At 39.7% G+C, this 17039-nt stretch overlaps 1 protein-coding gene across 3 annotated transcripts in view; it reads left to right on the forward strand.

The window, feature by feature from the left end:
* Window positions 1-2280: 2280 nt before the first annotated feature.
* The window catches only part of VGLL3 (vestigial like family member 3), a 47338-nt gene continuing 32579 nt past the window's right edge, over window positions 2281-17039 (forward strand). For 2 of the 3 annotated variants that reach the window (XM_060150747.1, XM_060150746.1), the window contains exons 1-2: window positions 2281-2693; window positions 14603-14888. In XM_060150747.1, coding sequence (XP_060006730.1) covers window positions 2568-2693; window positions 14603-14888 — 412 coding nt within the window. In that variant the 5' untranslated portion in view covers window positions 2281-2567. The remainder of the gene's footprint in view (window positions 2694-14602; window positions 14889-17039) is intronic. The other variant, XM_060150748.1, reaches the window with a different exon arrangement.

The following is a 17039-nucleotide window of genomic DNA, read 5'->3' on the forward strand; positions in this document are numbered from 1 at the left end:
TTAAGGAGTTGGGACTGTGGACTGTGGAGAGCTGCTGGGAAATTGTTTTTAAAAGAGGGTCAAGCATCATTACTTTGTTGGATTTGCAGGGGCTGGGCTGGAAAAGAATAGGAGGACAAATCGTGAAAAATGGATCAGAAGAGGGTTGAACTTGGGGCCTGGAAATCAGGTAGGTGCCTCTTGCGGGATTCTGGGTGAGAGATGCTGAGTGAACTAAGGATCATAGCAGCAGAGATAAGGAGATGAGTGGAGTCACTAGAAAGGTAAAAGTGTGGATGAAATGGACTCCAAGACCAAATGTGGGGACTGTGATATTAGATGATTCCCAGATTTCCAGCTCAGCAACTAGGGTGGGAGTTTCAATACCTGAAATGGGGATTAAAAGAGGAGGATCGGGTTGGGGCTATGGGGAAAATATTAGTGCTACTACGACTGAGGTTCCTAATGAATATCTATGTGGAGCCATCCAGACAGAAACAGAATAGACGAATCTGGAACACAGAAGATGAGTATGACCAGTGGTTGTCAACTTGTGAAAAGGCAGTAAAAATCATTTTAAATAAACTTGTATGTCTCTTACTGATTGGAATACTCCTCCATTACAAAGAGTACAAAGTCTAAACTGTGAAAGCTCTTAATAAATATTTTTTTTTAATTTTCAGTGGATGAAAGAATGAGTGAGTGAATAGGAGCTGCTGTGAGTAGCCAAGAGTTCCTATCCAATTACTATGGTTTGTATATTTGAGTGTATGAGTGAGGGCATGTGTGAGCGTATATGCATTTATATATTTGTGTGTCTGTGTGGTTATACATAGCCACATACACATTCATATAAAGATTAACAATACAAACAATATATTAGTACTGTACATCTGCGTTAGTCTGCTAGGGCCGCCATAACAAAATACCACAGGCTGGGTGGCTTAAACACAGAAATTATTTTGTCACAGTTTTGGAGGCTAAAAATCCAAGATCAAAGTACCCTCAGAGTTAATTTCTGGTGAGGCCTCTCTTCCTGGCTTGTAGACCGAGGCTTCTCACTGGGTGTCACAAGGCTTTTCCTCTGTGCCAAAGCAGACAGATCTGTGGCATCTCTTCCTCAAAGACACCAGTCCTAGATTAGGGCCCCATCTTTATGACCTCATTTAACCTTAATTACCTTCTGATAGGTTTTGTCTCCAAATACAGTCTCAATGGGGGTTTGGCTTCAACACATGAATTTTAGGGGGAACGCAAGCCTGTCCATTAACAACATCAGAACGTTTAACATCTAGATTAACTTCTCGAAGGATAGTCTCTGTGAAAACAAAAGAGATTGTTCTGTGTCATATATAGGGGGAGAGATACACTTGGTCAGAGAGTTTGCTTATTTATAAAATAAGTATAAATCTTTTCTGCTTTACCTCATTATATTGAAATACAACTATATTCCTAGGAACGAACTTTTCATTTCCGAGAGGATTGTAAACCACGTGCAAATAAACGTTTAAATAATAGCTGGATGGGTTTAATCGACTGTCACTGTTGCTCTATGGAAACCGGGCTGAGAAAGCCAGAAGAGGTTGACGTCCCGCAAGAGGGTCATACCATGAAGGTGTTAACTTAAAGCGGAGATTGCTTACGGAAAACCGCGTCGCATTCTTGGCACGTGCGCGCTTGCAATGAAGTTAACTTTCACTTACGGTTATATTAAATATAGGAACCAATTCCAGCTCATTTTGCGCCTGCTCTGTTTTACCTCCTAGTGCACTTGGCCTTCCTGTACCCTTGGCTTCTAGTTTGGGTACAATCAAAGCTCCTTGGGGCTGGGAAGCCCTCGCCCCAGCGCCCAGGTGACAGGAGATGGGGTGGGAACCCGCGGAGCTTTCAGGGCGTGGAACCTCTCTCATACCATTCCTTCCCTCCCACCACCACCCCACTGCCGGGAGGCGGAGAGAGCTTGCAACTTCTCTCCAATCCGCGGCCGGCCCTCCCCGGGGTCCCCCTGCTGGGCGACCGGCCCGCCACCGACCGAGTTGGAGGGACTTCGCGGAGCTCCGCGTCAGAGCCGGGAGAGGCGAGATGCTCCCCCTCCTCCCCTGCCGGCCCCCTCACTCTGCCCCCGCCTCCCGGTCCTCGCCCAGCCGGGAGCGCCGGTGATAGGACGAGCCCCGGGCGTGCATCGTGTATATGCAAACCAGAGCCCGGTTCCCCAGGTCTGTCCGACCCCGGCCGGGGCTGCGGCTGCGGCTCGCGCTGCCGTGGGCGCCGCTGCGCTCGCCCTCGCCCTCGCCCCGCACTGCCATGCTCCCGCCGCGCGGCGGGCCAATGCGTCCCCGAGTCGCTATATAAGCGCAGGCCAGGGGACACCCGGAGGGGCTGAAGATGAGGGTGCCCGCGCATGGGCCACCGCCGATTGCCAACCCCTCCCGAGCCCGCGCCCCGCGCGGAGCCCACGGCCGCCGAGGACCCGCCTTCGCCACAGTAGCAGCTGGGACTGCGACAGAGGCGGCAGCTGCGGCGGCGCCTGTCGCACGAGCGCGTAGAGCAGCGGCCGCAGCTCCGGGGCCGCCGCTGCCCCGGCTGCCATGAGTTGTGCGGAGGTGATGTATCACCCCCAGCCGTATGGAGCGCCCCAGTATCTGCCCAACCCCGTGGCAGCTGCAACCTGCCCCACAGCCTATTACCACCCGGCGCCCCAACCTGGCCAGCAGGTGAGTCACCGACCGGGCAGCCTGCCGGGGGCGGGGGCGAGGGGCAGCGAGAGTATCGGTCTGGGGCTCCCAAGACGTCCCTCTGGGACGGGTGGCGCGGAGGATGCTTTGAGACTTGCGGGAGCGCCCTTGAACAGAGCCATCAGAAGAGAAGAGACGAGGCTTCGGGAAGGACGAGCTGCCAGGTGGACGGGTGGGGATTCCAAGCGAGGCATTACCTGGCTGGGGGCTTCAGTGAGCTCTTGTCACCGGCTCAGAAGCTATTCCTCATAGCCACCCTAGCTCTTAGGGCTCAGTTCTCTGAAGCTCACCAAGGGCATCTGTCTTAGGAGTATGTGAGTAAACTTCCTTTAAACCAAATATTTTGTTTCCTTTGAAACGGTGGAGTGTTTCAGGGTTTTCTTGATTAGGAGGATGAAATGTGTCACTGACGTAGGGGAGGCTACCTGGACAGTGAGCCCATGGAATGACTTTTCTGGAATTTTTATGGTGGAACATGGGTCTTGTGTAATATCTGTCCAATGTTACTAGAAGTTCTCTGCAAAGTCTGTCATCTTCCATACTTAGGTGACAGAGATTATTCCCCAAATTCCTCATTCATTTTTAATTCCATCAAAGCACAGAGATGTTATGGTTCAGTCTGTTGGACAGAAGAACCCTCTCCTTTCCCAGCTAAGAGGTAACCTTGGGTCACTGGATGCTGGGTCTCCGCCATGCCAAGAGTGACTGAATGCTGTTGGATAAAAAGGATTCAGGAACTAGGGAGATGATAAAGTTCCTTTAGAAGGGAGAGTGGGGTTCTGGGGAATTAAGCACTAGGTACCCCTGGACGTTCCTCCCTGTTTGCCCGCAGTGTGTCAAGGCTTAGTTAGCGCTACCTAAAACACATATGTGAGCATGTGGCCAGGGGCTGTACCAAAATAGGGTCCTGAGACTCTGGGAATTAGGGTGGGTTGATTTAGTGAGACTTAAAAAAATATACATACTCTGAGGTAGGGACACCTATCAGGGATCTAGATATTGTTCCGAAACTAACATCCACAGAATTTATTGATTGACATTTTTTTTTTTTTAGTTTCTTAAAAAAATATATATTATTGTGGTCTTCAGGGTTTGGCTCTTTAATTAATCTGGCCATTTAATTTATTTCCTCTACCCCTGTCTCTTTACTAGATTTATTGTGCTACTCTTTGGAAAGAAATTATAACTTCTGTTTAGAATTTAGGGACTGAAATTCAGCTGATTCCGGAAGAGTACGTACTCTAGATTTATCTGCTGAACAGTATGAGCTTAACCAGGACAACTAGGGCAAAAGAGAAAGGAGTCCCACTTTCTAGCTATCTTTTTTTTTTTTTTTTTCTTCATCATCTTCAGCATTTCAAAGCAAGATTACTTTTAGGGAGGGGGATGGGAAAACATTTTGTAATTTGTGAACAAGGGTGACAGGTTAAAACATTTTATTTTGGTTATGTTCTTTTTCTTTGGTTTTAATATAAAAGATATAAGTAATGGAGGAAACCATTTAAGTCCAAGTCAGGCAAGTGATGCAAAGAGACGCTGGATATCAATTTTCTGTGTTTTATGAACACTGTGTCCCAGATGAACCACACATTTCTTCTTTACTTTCTTCCATCTCAGAGACTGTAGAGGCCTTAAATTATCAATTGGAATGTGGACGAGCAACAGCCTCAAACTTTACTAAACATTCAGAAAGGTATTTTTCCCCTTCAAAAATAAGTTTAACAGAATAGTTGTGAATAAGGTTTTATTTTCCAGAGTTGTGAAAATAGTTCATTCAAATACGAATCGCTAGTGGGGGTTAGGATTGGAATACTTTTTTGAGCTAGAAAATAAAATTCGGTATCAGAAACATTATAAATAACTAATCATGAAATTTAGCTTTCAATGAAAAATAACTCCAATACCTTACCTAACTTTTGCAGTTGCCCCGAAACTCAGTTGCCAAATCACATTCCTTTGCTAAGACCGTCAACAAACCAAAAAATGAGCTTTTCTTTTTCACCTGAATTGTCCACCTCGATGAGTGGCACCTATTTGTAAATAGTGATCAATTTCTGCTATCCTTTGAGCTTCTGTAGATATTGTTTAAGTAGATGTTAGGCTGAGTTGAACTGAAGAATTTAGTTGAGAAGTGTGCTGGAAATTTTCATGTTGCTTTTACTACACTGGCTTGTTGGAGATTGCTTTTTTGTCAGGTAAAGCAACTATTTGACTATATAACTGGCTATAGCAAAATAAAAAGACAGGAGTGTAACTACTGTACTTTTACTGTCAGGGGTTTATTTTGATGCCCTATATTTTCTGTTGGAAAACAGAGTAAATCAGGAAATTCTTATCAGGCTGACAGCATTTTTAGACTATGTGGTGCGTGGGTGAAGTGGGACTAATATTGACTTGGCCCCAACGTAGTCATCTGAGAATACATATTTTGGTTGTTTTCGCATTCCATAAGGTTTTATCATTATTATCCATGAAGATTGTTTTCTCCGTACGTGGGAAGTGACCCCTAATAGCATCTTGCCTGGGAGACAAAAACAAGGGCTACGAGTCCTACTGTATTTGAAAATTTGACTTGTTGAGGACAGGAAGCAGAAAAAGTGATAGAGTTACAAAGTTTAATGGTCATTTAGAAAATGTTAGAAAAGAGAGCATTAAAGTTTTGTATCACTTCTGTATTTTCAATTATTGTAGTGTATCTTTGAACTGATTTTTTCCTCAAGTCCATATAGCTCTATAGTCCTTGTAAATTATTATCTCATAGTGGTTTATTATGATAGATTTTAAACATAGGTATATTTTCCTCTTAATGCATGATTAGACACCAGAAGTTCTTTTTTAAATAGTAGAACTTAATGCTCCAGGCACATGTATTCGCAGCTTTCCACCTAAAAGTACAATGTGATTTTGTGTAATTACAAGTGTAAAAGGCACTTGGAATTTTGTTTCATTTTTTAATTGAACATATTATAAATCATAGGTGGGTAATAGGTTAGTACCTTAAAAACAGTGAACTGTGTATACATCAGGCTGCATTGCAGTGTGTTACTTAAGCATACAGTAGGCTAAGTGAATAAAAGTAAAATGTAAATATACCTAAAGAGTCAGTTTTAGAGTCCCTGACGTTAATTCCTAGAATTGCGTGCATAAATCTAGCAGTGTGCTTTATAGAGCCAGGGTTTGCTAAGGGATCTAAGGTCTCTGGTCCCTGTGCCCACCATCTCTTCATTGCTTGAATGCATCAGTCCCTACCAACTCCTCAGGAGAACTCTCGACTTAGTCTCTCAGCACGTGCTCCAAAGGCATGATGACACTGCAGAACGTGTACAGAAAGGAATGCGTTTGTATCCCAACAGTGACAGTAGGAAAAAAAGAGAAAAAAAAATTCAAAATACGTGTCAGGAAAAATTGAGGGAAACAATCATAAATTCCCTTCATACCCCATAGATTCCTCATCTTAAATGCAGACAATCTGTCATCTAAAATCTCCCTCCCCCCATATTTTCATAATGTTAACATTAGGGAGATACTTAAAGCAAAGCTTTCAGAACTGGGTGAGTTCTTAGGTGAGGTGGTGAAAGCAGAGGAGAACAATCGCCCATTCTCTAATTGTGCATAGGAGTTTTTAACAATCACACTTTGGGCTTCATATAAGTTAGAGCATATTGACGCTGCTCTCTTCAAGGGTGACAGCTGGGTGAATATGCATGCATGCTTTCACTTAAGAGAATTAAAAGTCTTGGGAGGCAGAACTTCAGTTCTAACTTTGTAAGTTTTTCGAACTCTTTCTCTGGACTCTGCCACCTTGGTTAGGTCATAAAATCTGAGATTCTGTTTGTGAGGAAAAAACCCTGGGAAAACATACTTCAACCCCTCCTTTCACAGACGGGGAAATGCATGTTTATAGGGCTGAAATGCCTGGCTAAAGATTTCAAAGCTAATTGGTGACAAAATTAGGACCACTGGATCCCCTGCTCCCCAGCAGAGCATCTTTCCACCATACCATGCCGTCTCCCAAGATTTTTTTTTTTTTGCTATTGCACAATAGGCTTATTTCTGTCTTTAGTGCTCCAAATCAACTTTTTGATAAAGAAGATTAATATGCAGTAGATTCTTTGGCCTTGGAGCTTGAAATTCTTTCCAAGTCCTTGGTAGTGTACGTTTTTAGTTTAGGCATTCCAAAGTTGTTTTGCAAGCATTTGTATTATGCTAATGACTTTTGCTATCCGTGTTGCATCCTTTGCTGATGAAGCAGAATATCCACTTAGCAAATGAACATGTATTTATTTGAAAATAATATGCAGGAAGTGGTATTAACAGTCAGCTTTAAGTGCCTCATATATCACTGCTGTTCCAACATAAGTTTAGATTTATTAAGAGGAAAACATACAATTACATTCTAAATAGTTTCAATACACAGTCCACTTATTTAAGTTGGAGGATATAATTTTCTTGCAACTGTAAGCAAGGACTTAAGTAGATTTATAAGAATTCATACAGGACTTCTTTGAGAGAGAACAGCCCCTCTGATTCCAAACTACACAAAGTAACTTGACTGTAGAGACTTAGAAGCTTCAAGTGCCCCAGAGCTTTATGCTCCCAATAACTTTCCAGCCAGAAAATTCAAAGCTAGAAGGAAAATTAAACTTTGAAATAACTAAACTGAACTGTTGTCTCTGGCAGTCAACCAGAATGGAGATTACAATACGGATAGTAAGGGCAGGCTTGAAATCCATAAAATCATGTGCAGTGAGGCTACATTCACCAGAAAAACCAAATGCCGGGACAAGGAAGCATTCTGTGGAAATTTAAGTGAAGGATATTTTCATTCAACGCAAGGAAGTCCTTCTTCACTTAGCGCTTGGTAAAGTCTCACATCTCACAGAGTTGGAGATGATGGGGACATGACTCATAACAGTGGAAATGAGGGGGATCAGTGGGTAGAACGATCCTGCACGGTGCTTCCTTGGACAACTACAGAAGAGATGCTGTGTTGACCCGGTTGGGCAGTATGTACATTTCTGTCTTGTGTTTTTCTGTGCAAAGGGGATTATCAATAAGACTAAAAATATTATGCGCAAGATGCCTAATGCAGATTCTAAAGTGAACTCGAGAGTTAAGTGACTGCCATTCTAAAACCCGGCCACTTAACTTGAATCCCATCAGCCCTATTTCCAACTGGCTTTAAAAAAAAATCTCAAAACTGATACATCTAGTAATACATAACAATTTAAGGTATTGTCTCTAGAAAAACATTTTCATTCAAGAAACAAAAACTCTCCAATACTTGAATTTCAGACTCTGGCAGAGATAGTGGAGGAAATAATTTTGGTCAAAACTTTGCACTGACTCTTTTAAAAAGCACGTCTTTCAGCAGCTGGTTTTCTGCTTTAACTATTCATTTAGGAAGACCCTAAAGTGACTTGAACCATTAGACCCAAATGTCTGTTGCTAGAAGCAAGTCATGAATGCCATATTTATAGATATTTCAGTGGATACCAGATTTATTTCAGTAATTTACAAGTATGGTCTGAAACGGGATAACTGAACTATTTTTCACTTGTCTCATACTTCAGTAGAGAAGAAAAAGAAAAAAAAAGAAAAAGGAAAGAAAAGAAAGGAAGAAGGGCCTAAACCGAACAGGTGTCCTTTCCTCTTAAAACTATGTTGTTTTAGTGTGCAAAAACACTTGTCCTTGGGGGATGGGGTGGGGATATTTGAAGGATGCCTCCTTTCTGGTTACTGTGAAGATAGCTAAAGGAAGTACCCAAACTAGTTCCTAGGAATTGGGCTAGATGACCTATGTCTGAAAATGAATTAGTCTTCAATGATCTGTAGGGTTTTTTTGACCAGTGTCCTGCAAAATCAGAAAAGGCAGCCAACGTAAGAAACAAAATTAAGTGTGAGTTTGTCTAGAGCTCCAGCATGTTGCTTATTAGCCTACAGAGTTGGACGAGACCTCTGAGATAATGAAGTCAGAATTCCTCATCTTCAGAAGAGAAAGCTGAGGGCCAAAGGTTTCGATGCCTTACCCAGATTCATGAACTAGTTTTGGTCAAATCCCCTTAACCATTCCAGTTCTCTTTCTACTGTGTTCCCTTTCCATCTGGGCTTCTTTAGAAGCAACAAAAGCAATTAGTAATTCACCTAGTGTTACCCTCTTACTTTTCTCATTTAAAAATTTTTGAATATTAGCTACTTGGAGAAATTAGACAATTAGCCATGTGGATAAACCTGGAGGTTCTCTTTCTTTACCATTTTCCTTACAAGCCTCTCTCAACTGCTATGACTTTCATTTTTGTGCCTCCGAGCCTTTGCACAATGACTGACACAAAATAAGAATTAACTGGCAAAAAAAAAAAAAAAAAAAAAAAAAAAGAATTAACTGGCAATTCGATGACTAACAGATAAATTTTAAAAAGTGAAATCATACCCTAAATCTAGTAATAGGATTATGTAAACATACCAGAAATTTATACATCAGAAACTGTTGTTTCATTCAAAGCAGTCAGTTTGAGAGAGAACACATACCCTCATGATGCGATCATTGCTTAAAACATTTTGGGAATGCAAATTTTGAAATTCTCAGCCTGTGGCACATTTTTTTTAACATCCTCAAAACTGGAAAAATTTCATCCTTTGAGGGGATGAGTTTGATTTTTTTTTTTTGATAATGACCAGAATCATTGAGTGGCAGGTGTGCTCAAAAATAGCTAATATTATTTTTGGTTTGCTCCTCCTACTGTTAAGAAAAATAAAAAACAAACAAAAAAAAAGCAAACAAACACAGAATCTCGAGGTCTGAGGGTGTCTAGTAAATTGGCTCCACTCACATTTCCAGAATAGGATTTCCAGAAAAATTGTATTTTGTATCTGACTTGCCAAGGAGACAACACATTTCTAGATGTAGAAGGGCAGGTTCATCTAGATATACATATATTTTGAAGAGCTCTGCATTATTTAATAGCCATATCTTTGATATGTTTACATCCCTAGTTTTTAAGTGTTATAAATAACTTTAGACTTTCTTTAGTTCGCATATGATGCCACGCTGGGCTTCTATTTGTTTATACAGTTAAACTAAATATTATATAGAGACTCATTTTCTTTAGTCTGTTTTCTTGGCAGATGCTTTGTTGTCAGACAGAAAGAGGTTCTAATCCCATCCTTGCCGTTTACTAGTTAGATGATGTGGTCAAGTAAATCAGTTTTTGCATATATACATTGAGAATAATTATTTGGACAAAATATTTGTGTATGTGTGACAGTTAGTGAAATAAAATATATCAAAGGTCTGTGAACTATCTTCCTTATCCTGACCCACCTTCCCACAACCTGATTCCTCCTCCTCCAAATAGGCCAAGGACCAAAACTTCAAGTCTCTCTGGGATAGATTTAAAAATCTGTTATTCGGGCTTCCCTGGTGGCGCAGTGGTTGAGAGTCCGCCTGCCGATGCAGGGGACACGGGTTCGTGCCCTGGTCTGGGAGGATCCCACATGCCGCGGAGCGGCTGGGTCCGTGAGCCATGGCCGCTGAGCCTGCGCGTCCGGAGACTGTGCTCCGCAACGGGAGAGGCCACAACAGTGAGAGGCCCGCGTACCGGAAAAAAAAAAAAAAAAAAAAAAGTCTGTTATTCAAGTAAATTCGGAGAAATAGGATCAAAGAGTAACACACTGCTTTATGGGCTTTATAGTTTTGAAACATTGACTATGGGCTAGTGGTCCTTTCTTACAGGCTCTAACCATGTCTCTCGGGATGAAAGAATCATTGCATTTAGAAAAGATAGCCAGTAGGAAAAAAAAAAAAAAAGCTGTTTCCAAATATCCAATGATTCATTAAAATACTTTTTTTTCCTTAGAAAAAAAGTTTCCACATATGCACAGTAATCATTTGGCATTTTGTAGGCTTAAGCCTTGGGAAGTTAGTGGTATTTGGCTCCTGACATGGAAGTCTTTCTCTTGTCAGACAAATCCTTTCCCCGGCACATTCCTGTGCGAGTTTGTTTCTGTTGTGCCTGATGGCAGGCTGTGAGGTGTTTGGGCATGGTTCGCACTGCCTAGGCTAGGCGGACTCCTTCACACTGCTACTTTCAAGTCTTTCTGAGTTAATTTTAACTCTGTGCCTGTTAACTCGGTCACTGTTTCATCTAACTCAAGGGTTCTTTTACCTGAAGGAAATTTGTCATTACTCTGCCACGGAGGATGAACCAGTTAAGGTGCATTCAATAAACCAAATTGTAGTCTTTGAAATTCCTTCTGATGACTTATTTTTGTTAATAATTCGTAAGTGTCTAGTAAGAAAAATATGAATACTTCTGACAGATTGGGCTATTTTTAGGGTGTGATAGTGCATTTTGAGAAAAATATGAACCACATTGCCTTTCAGCATTGATTCAGGAAATCTGGGTTCTGATGATTTGAGATTTATTTTCAAGTTTTAAATTTTATATATTACTTTCAAGAATGAAGATAACACTAGGGAAGTTTCATTCCAAGGAGCAAACACCAAGTAAATACAGAATATGGCAACAGTGTACATAAATAACATACTTAGTTTTTTTTTGAAAAAAGGCAAAGGATTGATTTACAGTCACAAAAGCACAGATAACAGAAGGCAGTTGAGGCTTAAGAGTCATTGGGGAAGGAGATTAGGATAGTGTGAATGTTAGCATATGGATCAATTGCTGTTTAAATTGTGTGTTCCCATTTTCTTCATGCTCACACTTGATGTTTAAAAAATGTATGTAAATTCAGTGTTGCCATTTTAGAAGGCTATCAGGCTGTTTGGATGCTTTAGAATTCTTATTTTAACCAGTGATGTTGATGGTGTGGTCATAAATGCTCCTGTGTGTTGTAAACGTAAATATTTAAATGGGTACACTAAAATTTGTGAAAACTGATGCAAAATGCAAGAAGGGGGTGAGAAATATGCTTTATATCCTGCCCATTGGTAGCTATATCATAGGCTCCTTTTTTATTTTATTTTTTTGATGGTCTCCAGCAAATTTATTTAACTAGTAGAAGACCTGCCTCAAAGAGCTGGGAGAGAGAAAAAAAAGTATATTTTATAAGCATCCTCCCAAAATGTATTTAAATGGAGGAGTCAATATAGATATTTTTATAGTACCACGGGTATTTGAAAGGAATATTTCAATATATACTTATATAAATGCATATGTGTATATATAGATATATATTACATATATAGGAAATATAAAGATTATAAGGAATCAATGCATCCGTTGACAGAATTGACATTTAGAAAATAGACTCATAAAAGGTATTTTGACACAATGGAAGATTTTGCTTAATTTTTCCCCATTTCATAGTGAAAAATGTATAACTTATTTGTATCCAACTACTCAACAATTGGTTAAAAAAGAATAACATAAAATTATATAGCATTTAGAAAATTGTGTAATCTTAAATTGACTGAAAATCTATGGTTTAAATTCAACTGCCATCAATGTAAAAATTAAGAAATTTTATTGATACCATTATTGATCATAATACTATGCTACATTTGCATACAAATGGAGGCTATATTTGCATTTGATTTGCAGTTCTCAAATCTTTCACATATATATATAACTTTAATTTTATTTTATCTAAGAATCAATTGCTAATTGGGATAAAATAAAAAAATTGTCTTTCTTTGGATAATTAACATAGCCAAGGCTCTTTCATTTAAGGAATAAGCATTAAAATTAAACAAATTAAACAAGTAGATGCAAAGCCTGACTCTCACAAACTGGTGCTGCACTGAACGTTAATGAGAAAAAAGAAATCGGTTTAATAGATAATACTTAACACTTAAGGCAGTGAAGCCACTCTGTAGATCAGTTTTAATCTTTTTCCCAAATAAAAACAGTGCTTCTTTCTAATATGCCTGAATATTCGGCAGAGTGTGTGTATTTGCTTAAAATAGTATAACTTCGGTAAATGCACATGTGCCTGGAGAAGCAGTACTGTGATTTGACTAATAAATAGTAATATTCATGTAACCTTATAATGGAATTTAAAGCCAGGAGTAACTGTAGAGGTCAGTTAGTTCAATCGTTTCATTTTATACATAACGTATATTACTACGGTGTTTTTTACTATTGAAGTTAAACATAACCATGTTCAAATCTGAGCAGAACAGATTGTAAGAATTTTATAACCACTCAGTCATTACAATCACCTATTCATCAGCAAGGCATATTCACTCACAGGGAATGAATCATCTATTCATCAAGAAGCGATAACCATACTGACACAGATTTCAAATAAAAAGGGAGATACATATAGTGTGTGTGTATATATAGCAGCCCTAAATAATAAGCAGCAGCTTGTAATGGGCCTGAATATTTCAGACCCTACCTCACACAAGAACAACATATTCATTGCTGGGGTTCAGTTTTCCGAATGAGGCATTTATAATTTGGGGTACAGATTTTGGGGCTAGTAATTACCACTAGAAACATTGAGTCTTGGTTATGTGTTTTGATAACATTTGCCAAACTATGTGCTTACTGACTATTCTAGAATGATTTATTTTTTTCTACTGACATTCACTTTCCAACATGCAGTTTTTTCTGAAATAAGAAAAATGGTCTGACAAAGGGTCAGGTTTTGTAGGTATACAGATGATAGGATGCTCATTTTGTCATTAAGATAATGAGTTATAGTTTTTTAGCATAATTTTCTTATATATAATTTGCACTAAAGTTGTTGATTATAAAAATGATATGGGCTCTATGAAAAATATTTGGAAATATTGAAAAATAGGAATAAGAAAATAACAACCAACTACAAGCTTACTACCCAGAAAAAGAACACAAAACATAACATTTTGGTGATTTTTTTTTCCGCACTAGATATCCCTCCCCTGCCCTCCTCTGACACATACATGTACACACATATGTACATTTGTGTATTTTTATTATGCATTCTGGGTCCATCACTTATAAGCTCTGTGACCTTTGGCAAGTTACTTCACTTCTCTGTGCCTCACTTCTTCATATTTAAAATATGGAGAGTAATGATAACCACATTATAGAATTGTGAAGATTACATGGGGTAATAAAGAGTATCAGTCATAATATAAACTATTACTAGAGCTACGATTTTATGTTTTGAAAACATTTTAAAATTACCAAACCTTTTTCATTTTGATTTAAAAGCCATCGTAGCCATTGCTAGTATCTTGTATTATTTTCAGCAAGTCATCATAATACCTTTTTTTCCCCTTTTATGATAATGGTGGTAAGTGGAACATCTGAAAAATATGTTCCATGCAAAATGGATCTTCACACAGACTTATTTTGTCATTTTAGTTTGATTTTTGAGAAATGAGTTCAGCACATCTGCCAAATCCTTTTATAAGATGCTACATTCCTGTTTTTATTTTAGTGTATTTCATTTATGAAAAACTCTTTTCTTCTCCACCCCTCCCCCAGACAGTTAGGCCTACCATCTCCATTCCTCCCTGTCCCGAACTATAATGTTGCTGTACATTAAATCTGTAAAATAGAAAAGGGAACAAAAATGGAAGGGCTCTGTCACTTTCTTTTTTTTTTTTTTTAAAGTCATTCTCCTTTTGGTATATCTAAATTAAGCAAAAAAAAAAAAAAAAGCCTGCCTTTCACAGTCTGAGAATATACCATTGGATAATGGACATTTTTTTTTTTTTTTTTGCCAAATTTGAAATAGCAAAGTCTTTTTTTTCAGGGTGGGAAGCAGAAGGCTGGTTTGGGGAAGGGGAAGGTGGAGTAAAGCAAATGAAGAAGAATCAGTTTGTGAACATATGTTAATGTTTAGATTTTTTTTTTTTTTTAGTGAAAAGTTAACTCGTTAATGCTTTTTGTACAAACTGTCTTTGATACTGTGTTTTGTTTATTCCATCCCAGAAGAAGTTAGCGGTATACAGCAAGATGCAGGACTCTCTGGAAGTCACCCTTCCCAGCAAACAAGAGGAGGAGGAGGAGGAGGAGGAGGAGGAGGAGGAGGAGGAGAAAGACCAGCCTGCCGAGATGGAGTACCTTAACTCTCGCTGTGTCCTTTTCACTTATTTCCAGGGAGACATTGGGTCAGTAGTGGATGAACACTTCTCAAGAGCTTTGGGCCAAGCCAGCACCCTTCATCCAGAATCTGCCATTTCAAAAAGCAAGATGGGGCTAACCCCCTTATGGCGAGGTAAGAATTCCAAAGCAGATGCTCTCCAGGGCACTGGCTCTGTTTCGCAACCGTCTGTACCAGGTTCCAGCTGGAGACTTGCCCCTGGAGGACGGATATCCACTCGCTTTTTAATTTTTAAGGACAGCAAGGAATTTCTTTCAGACAAACAGCTGGATCAGTTTTGTCACATGTGGAATGCAGGGTTGGAAAGGATGCAGTCACACCCCTTAAATTCCTCGTGGAAAGTAGTGATGCAACTGGCCTGAGTTCATAGTGGCAGGATTGAGCTGCGAAGCACCATTCCTTAAGCCCCGATGGCCCAATTTGGATCTCTAAATAATAGGCGTGCCTGGATCAGTGTTTAAAAATTAGCTCTTGCTCATTCCACGAGGTGCTACGTGATGACATAGCAGAGGTCTGAGTCTGACCCAGGAATACATACTTTGAAAGCCTTTTGTGTTCTCTTGATGGCTTTCTCTGTCCTGCTTTGTTGTGACGTTAACTCTTTGTAGTGTACAACCCAGACATTATTGACTGTATCTCCCTGGTTTAAGCTATTTTTTTTTTTTTAACTCAGTAAAGCAAAGCAGTAGATTGGGCTTCCTCTTCTTTATTTCCCTCTATATAGAGGTCACAGAGAGGTGTGTTTGAATCTGATTTCTGACTCATTTCTGAAAATGGTCTGATGACAACTTAATTGAGATAATTACAACATTATAGAAAAAACAATCCATCATTCCAATTGTAGTTTTAAAGAAATATGAATGTTTCTTCTGAACTCACCTGGTTCTAAGAAGAATCTAGTAAAATGGTTCTCAAAGTGTGGTTTCCAGGACCAGGAACATGTGCATCACATGGGAGTTGTTAGAAATGCAAATTCGTGGTCCGAGCCCCACACCTACTGAATCAGAAACTCACAGGTAGAGTACCTTGTGTTTTAACCAGCCCTCCCAGGGATTCAGGTGCAGGCTCAAGTTTGATAATTGTTGATCTAGTGCTGCTAAAAATCACAGATTGCAGCCCCCTTATTTGGACCTTTGAATCAGACAGAGGCTCCAGAGGGAGGCTCTGGGAGTCACTGTAATAAGTGCCCCATGTGATCCTATGGTGAGGAGAGGCTGGCCACCAGTGATAGGTCACCTGTGGTAGGTCACCTGTGGTAGGGGGCAGGTGAGAGGTGATGAGTGGTCAGTCCCCTCTCAGCATCAGAAGAATGGTTCTTTCTTGTCTGCCTGCCTTTCCTTCCCTTTTCTCTCCTCCCCTCCCCTTCTCTCTTTTCACCATGGCTCCCTTCTCTTCTCCTTTCTGATAAGAAATATGAACAACATTGACATACACAGTAACTTTAAAGAGGAAGGTGGAATCCATATTCAAGTGACCTAGGCCTTGGTAGAGGTGAATTGGAGAGCATACTGCTTATTTGATTAGTAATTATGGACTTCCCACAAGAACTGAGAACTTAGTCCTCGAAACCCTCAGATGCTAATAGAACCAACAATGTCCTATTTGATAGCACATTGTGAATACTTTTAATAGCTTGTGGAGGGTGAAAATAGGAAAACTTCAGTGAATTAGCTGGCTTTAATAAATAGTTTGATATATCAATAATAAATCCTATCATGACAATCAGTCCCAGGAGAGTAATAAATGCAATGCCTAATTCTTTTAGCATACTAGCATATGCAACCCAGTGATCATTTAACAAAAAAGCCCCAAATTATAGAAAGTTGTAAGAGTGATTGTCTAAAGTATCATAACCATAATAGTTTTAAGTGAGGTGTTGTGTAAATGCAAAAACTCTACATGTCAGTGTTTTTCCCATAATCTGCATGACTGAGTGGAGAGGATCTTTGGAAGGCTGTCAAATTTCAGTATAGAAAGTGTGGATAATGGTAATGTTTTAGTAAGTATTATTAGAATTTTCTTGGCATTATCTTAAATCTGGCCTTCAAATCTATCTCCCGTTTCATTCATTGACTTATGCAGCGAATATTTATTAAGGTCCTACTATGTTCTAGGTAGTGGGAATATAGCAGTGGACAGGAGAGTCTAAGCTTCTATACTCAATGGAGCTTGCTAGTGAAAGAGACAGGCAATATATATATAATGAGATGCAAGGTATTATTTTACTTAGAGTGATAACAGATGGTCTCTCTAAGACTTACATTT

This window comes from Lagenorhynchus albirostris, chromosome 5, assembly GCF_949774975.1.
Source record: "Lagenorhynchus albirostris chromosome 5, mLagAlb1.1, whole genome shotgun sequence".
Taxonomy (NCBI): Eukaryota; Metazoa; Chordata; class Mammalia; order Artiodactyla; family Delphinidae; genus Lagenorhynchus; species Lagenorhynchus albirostris.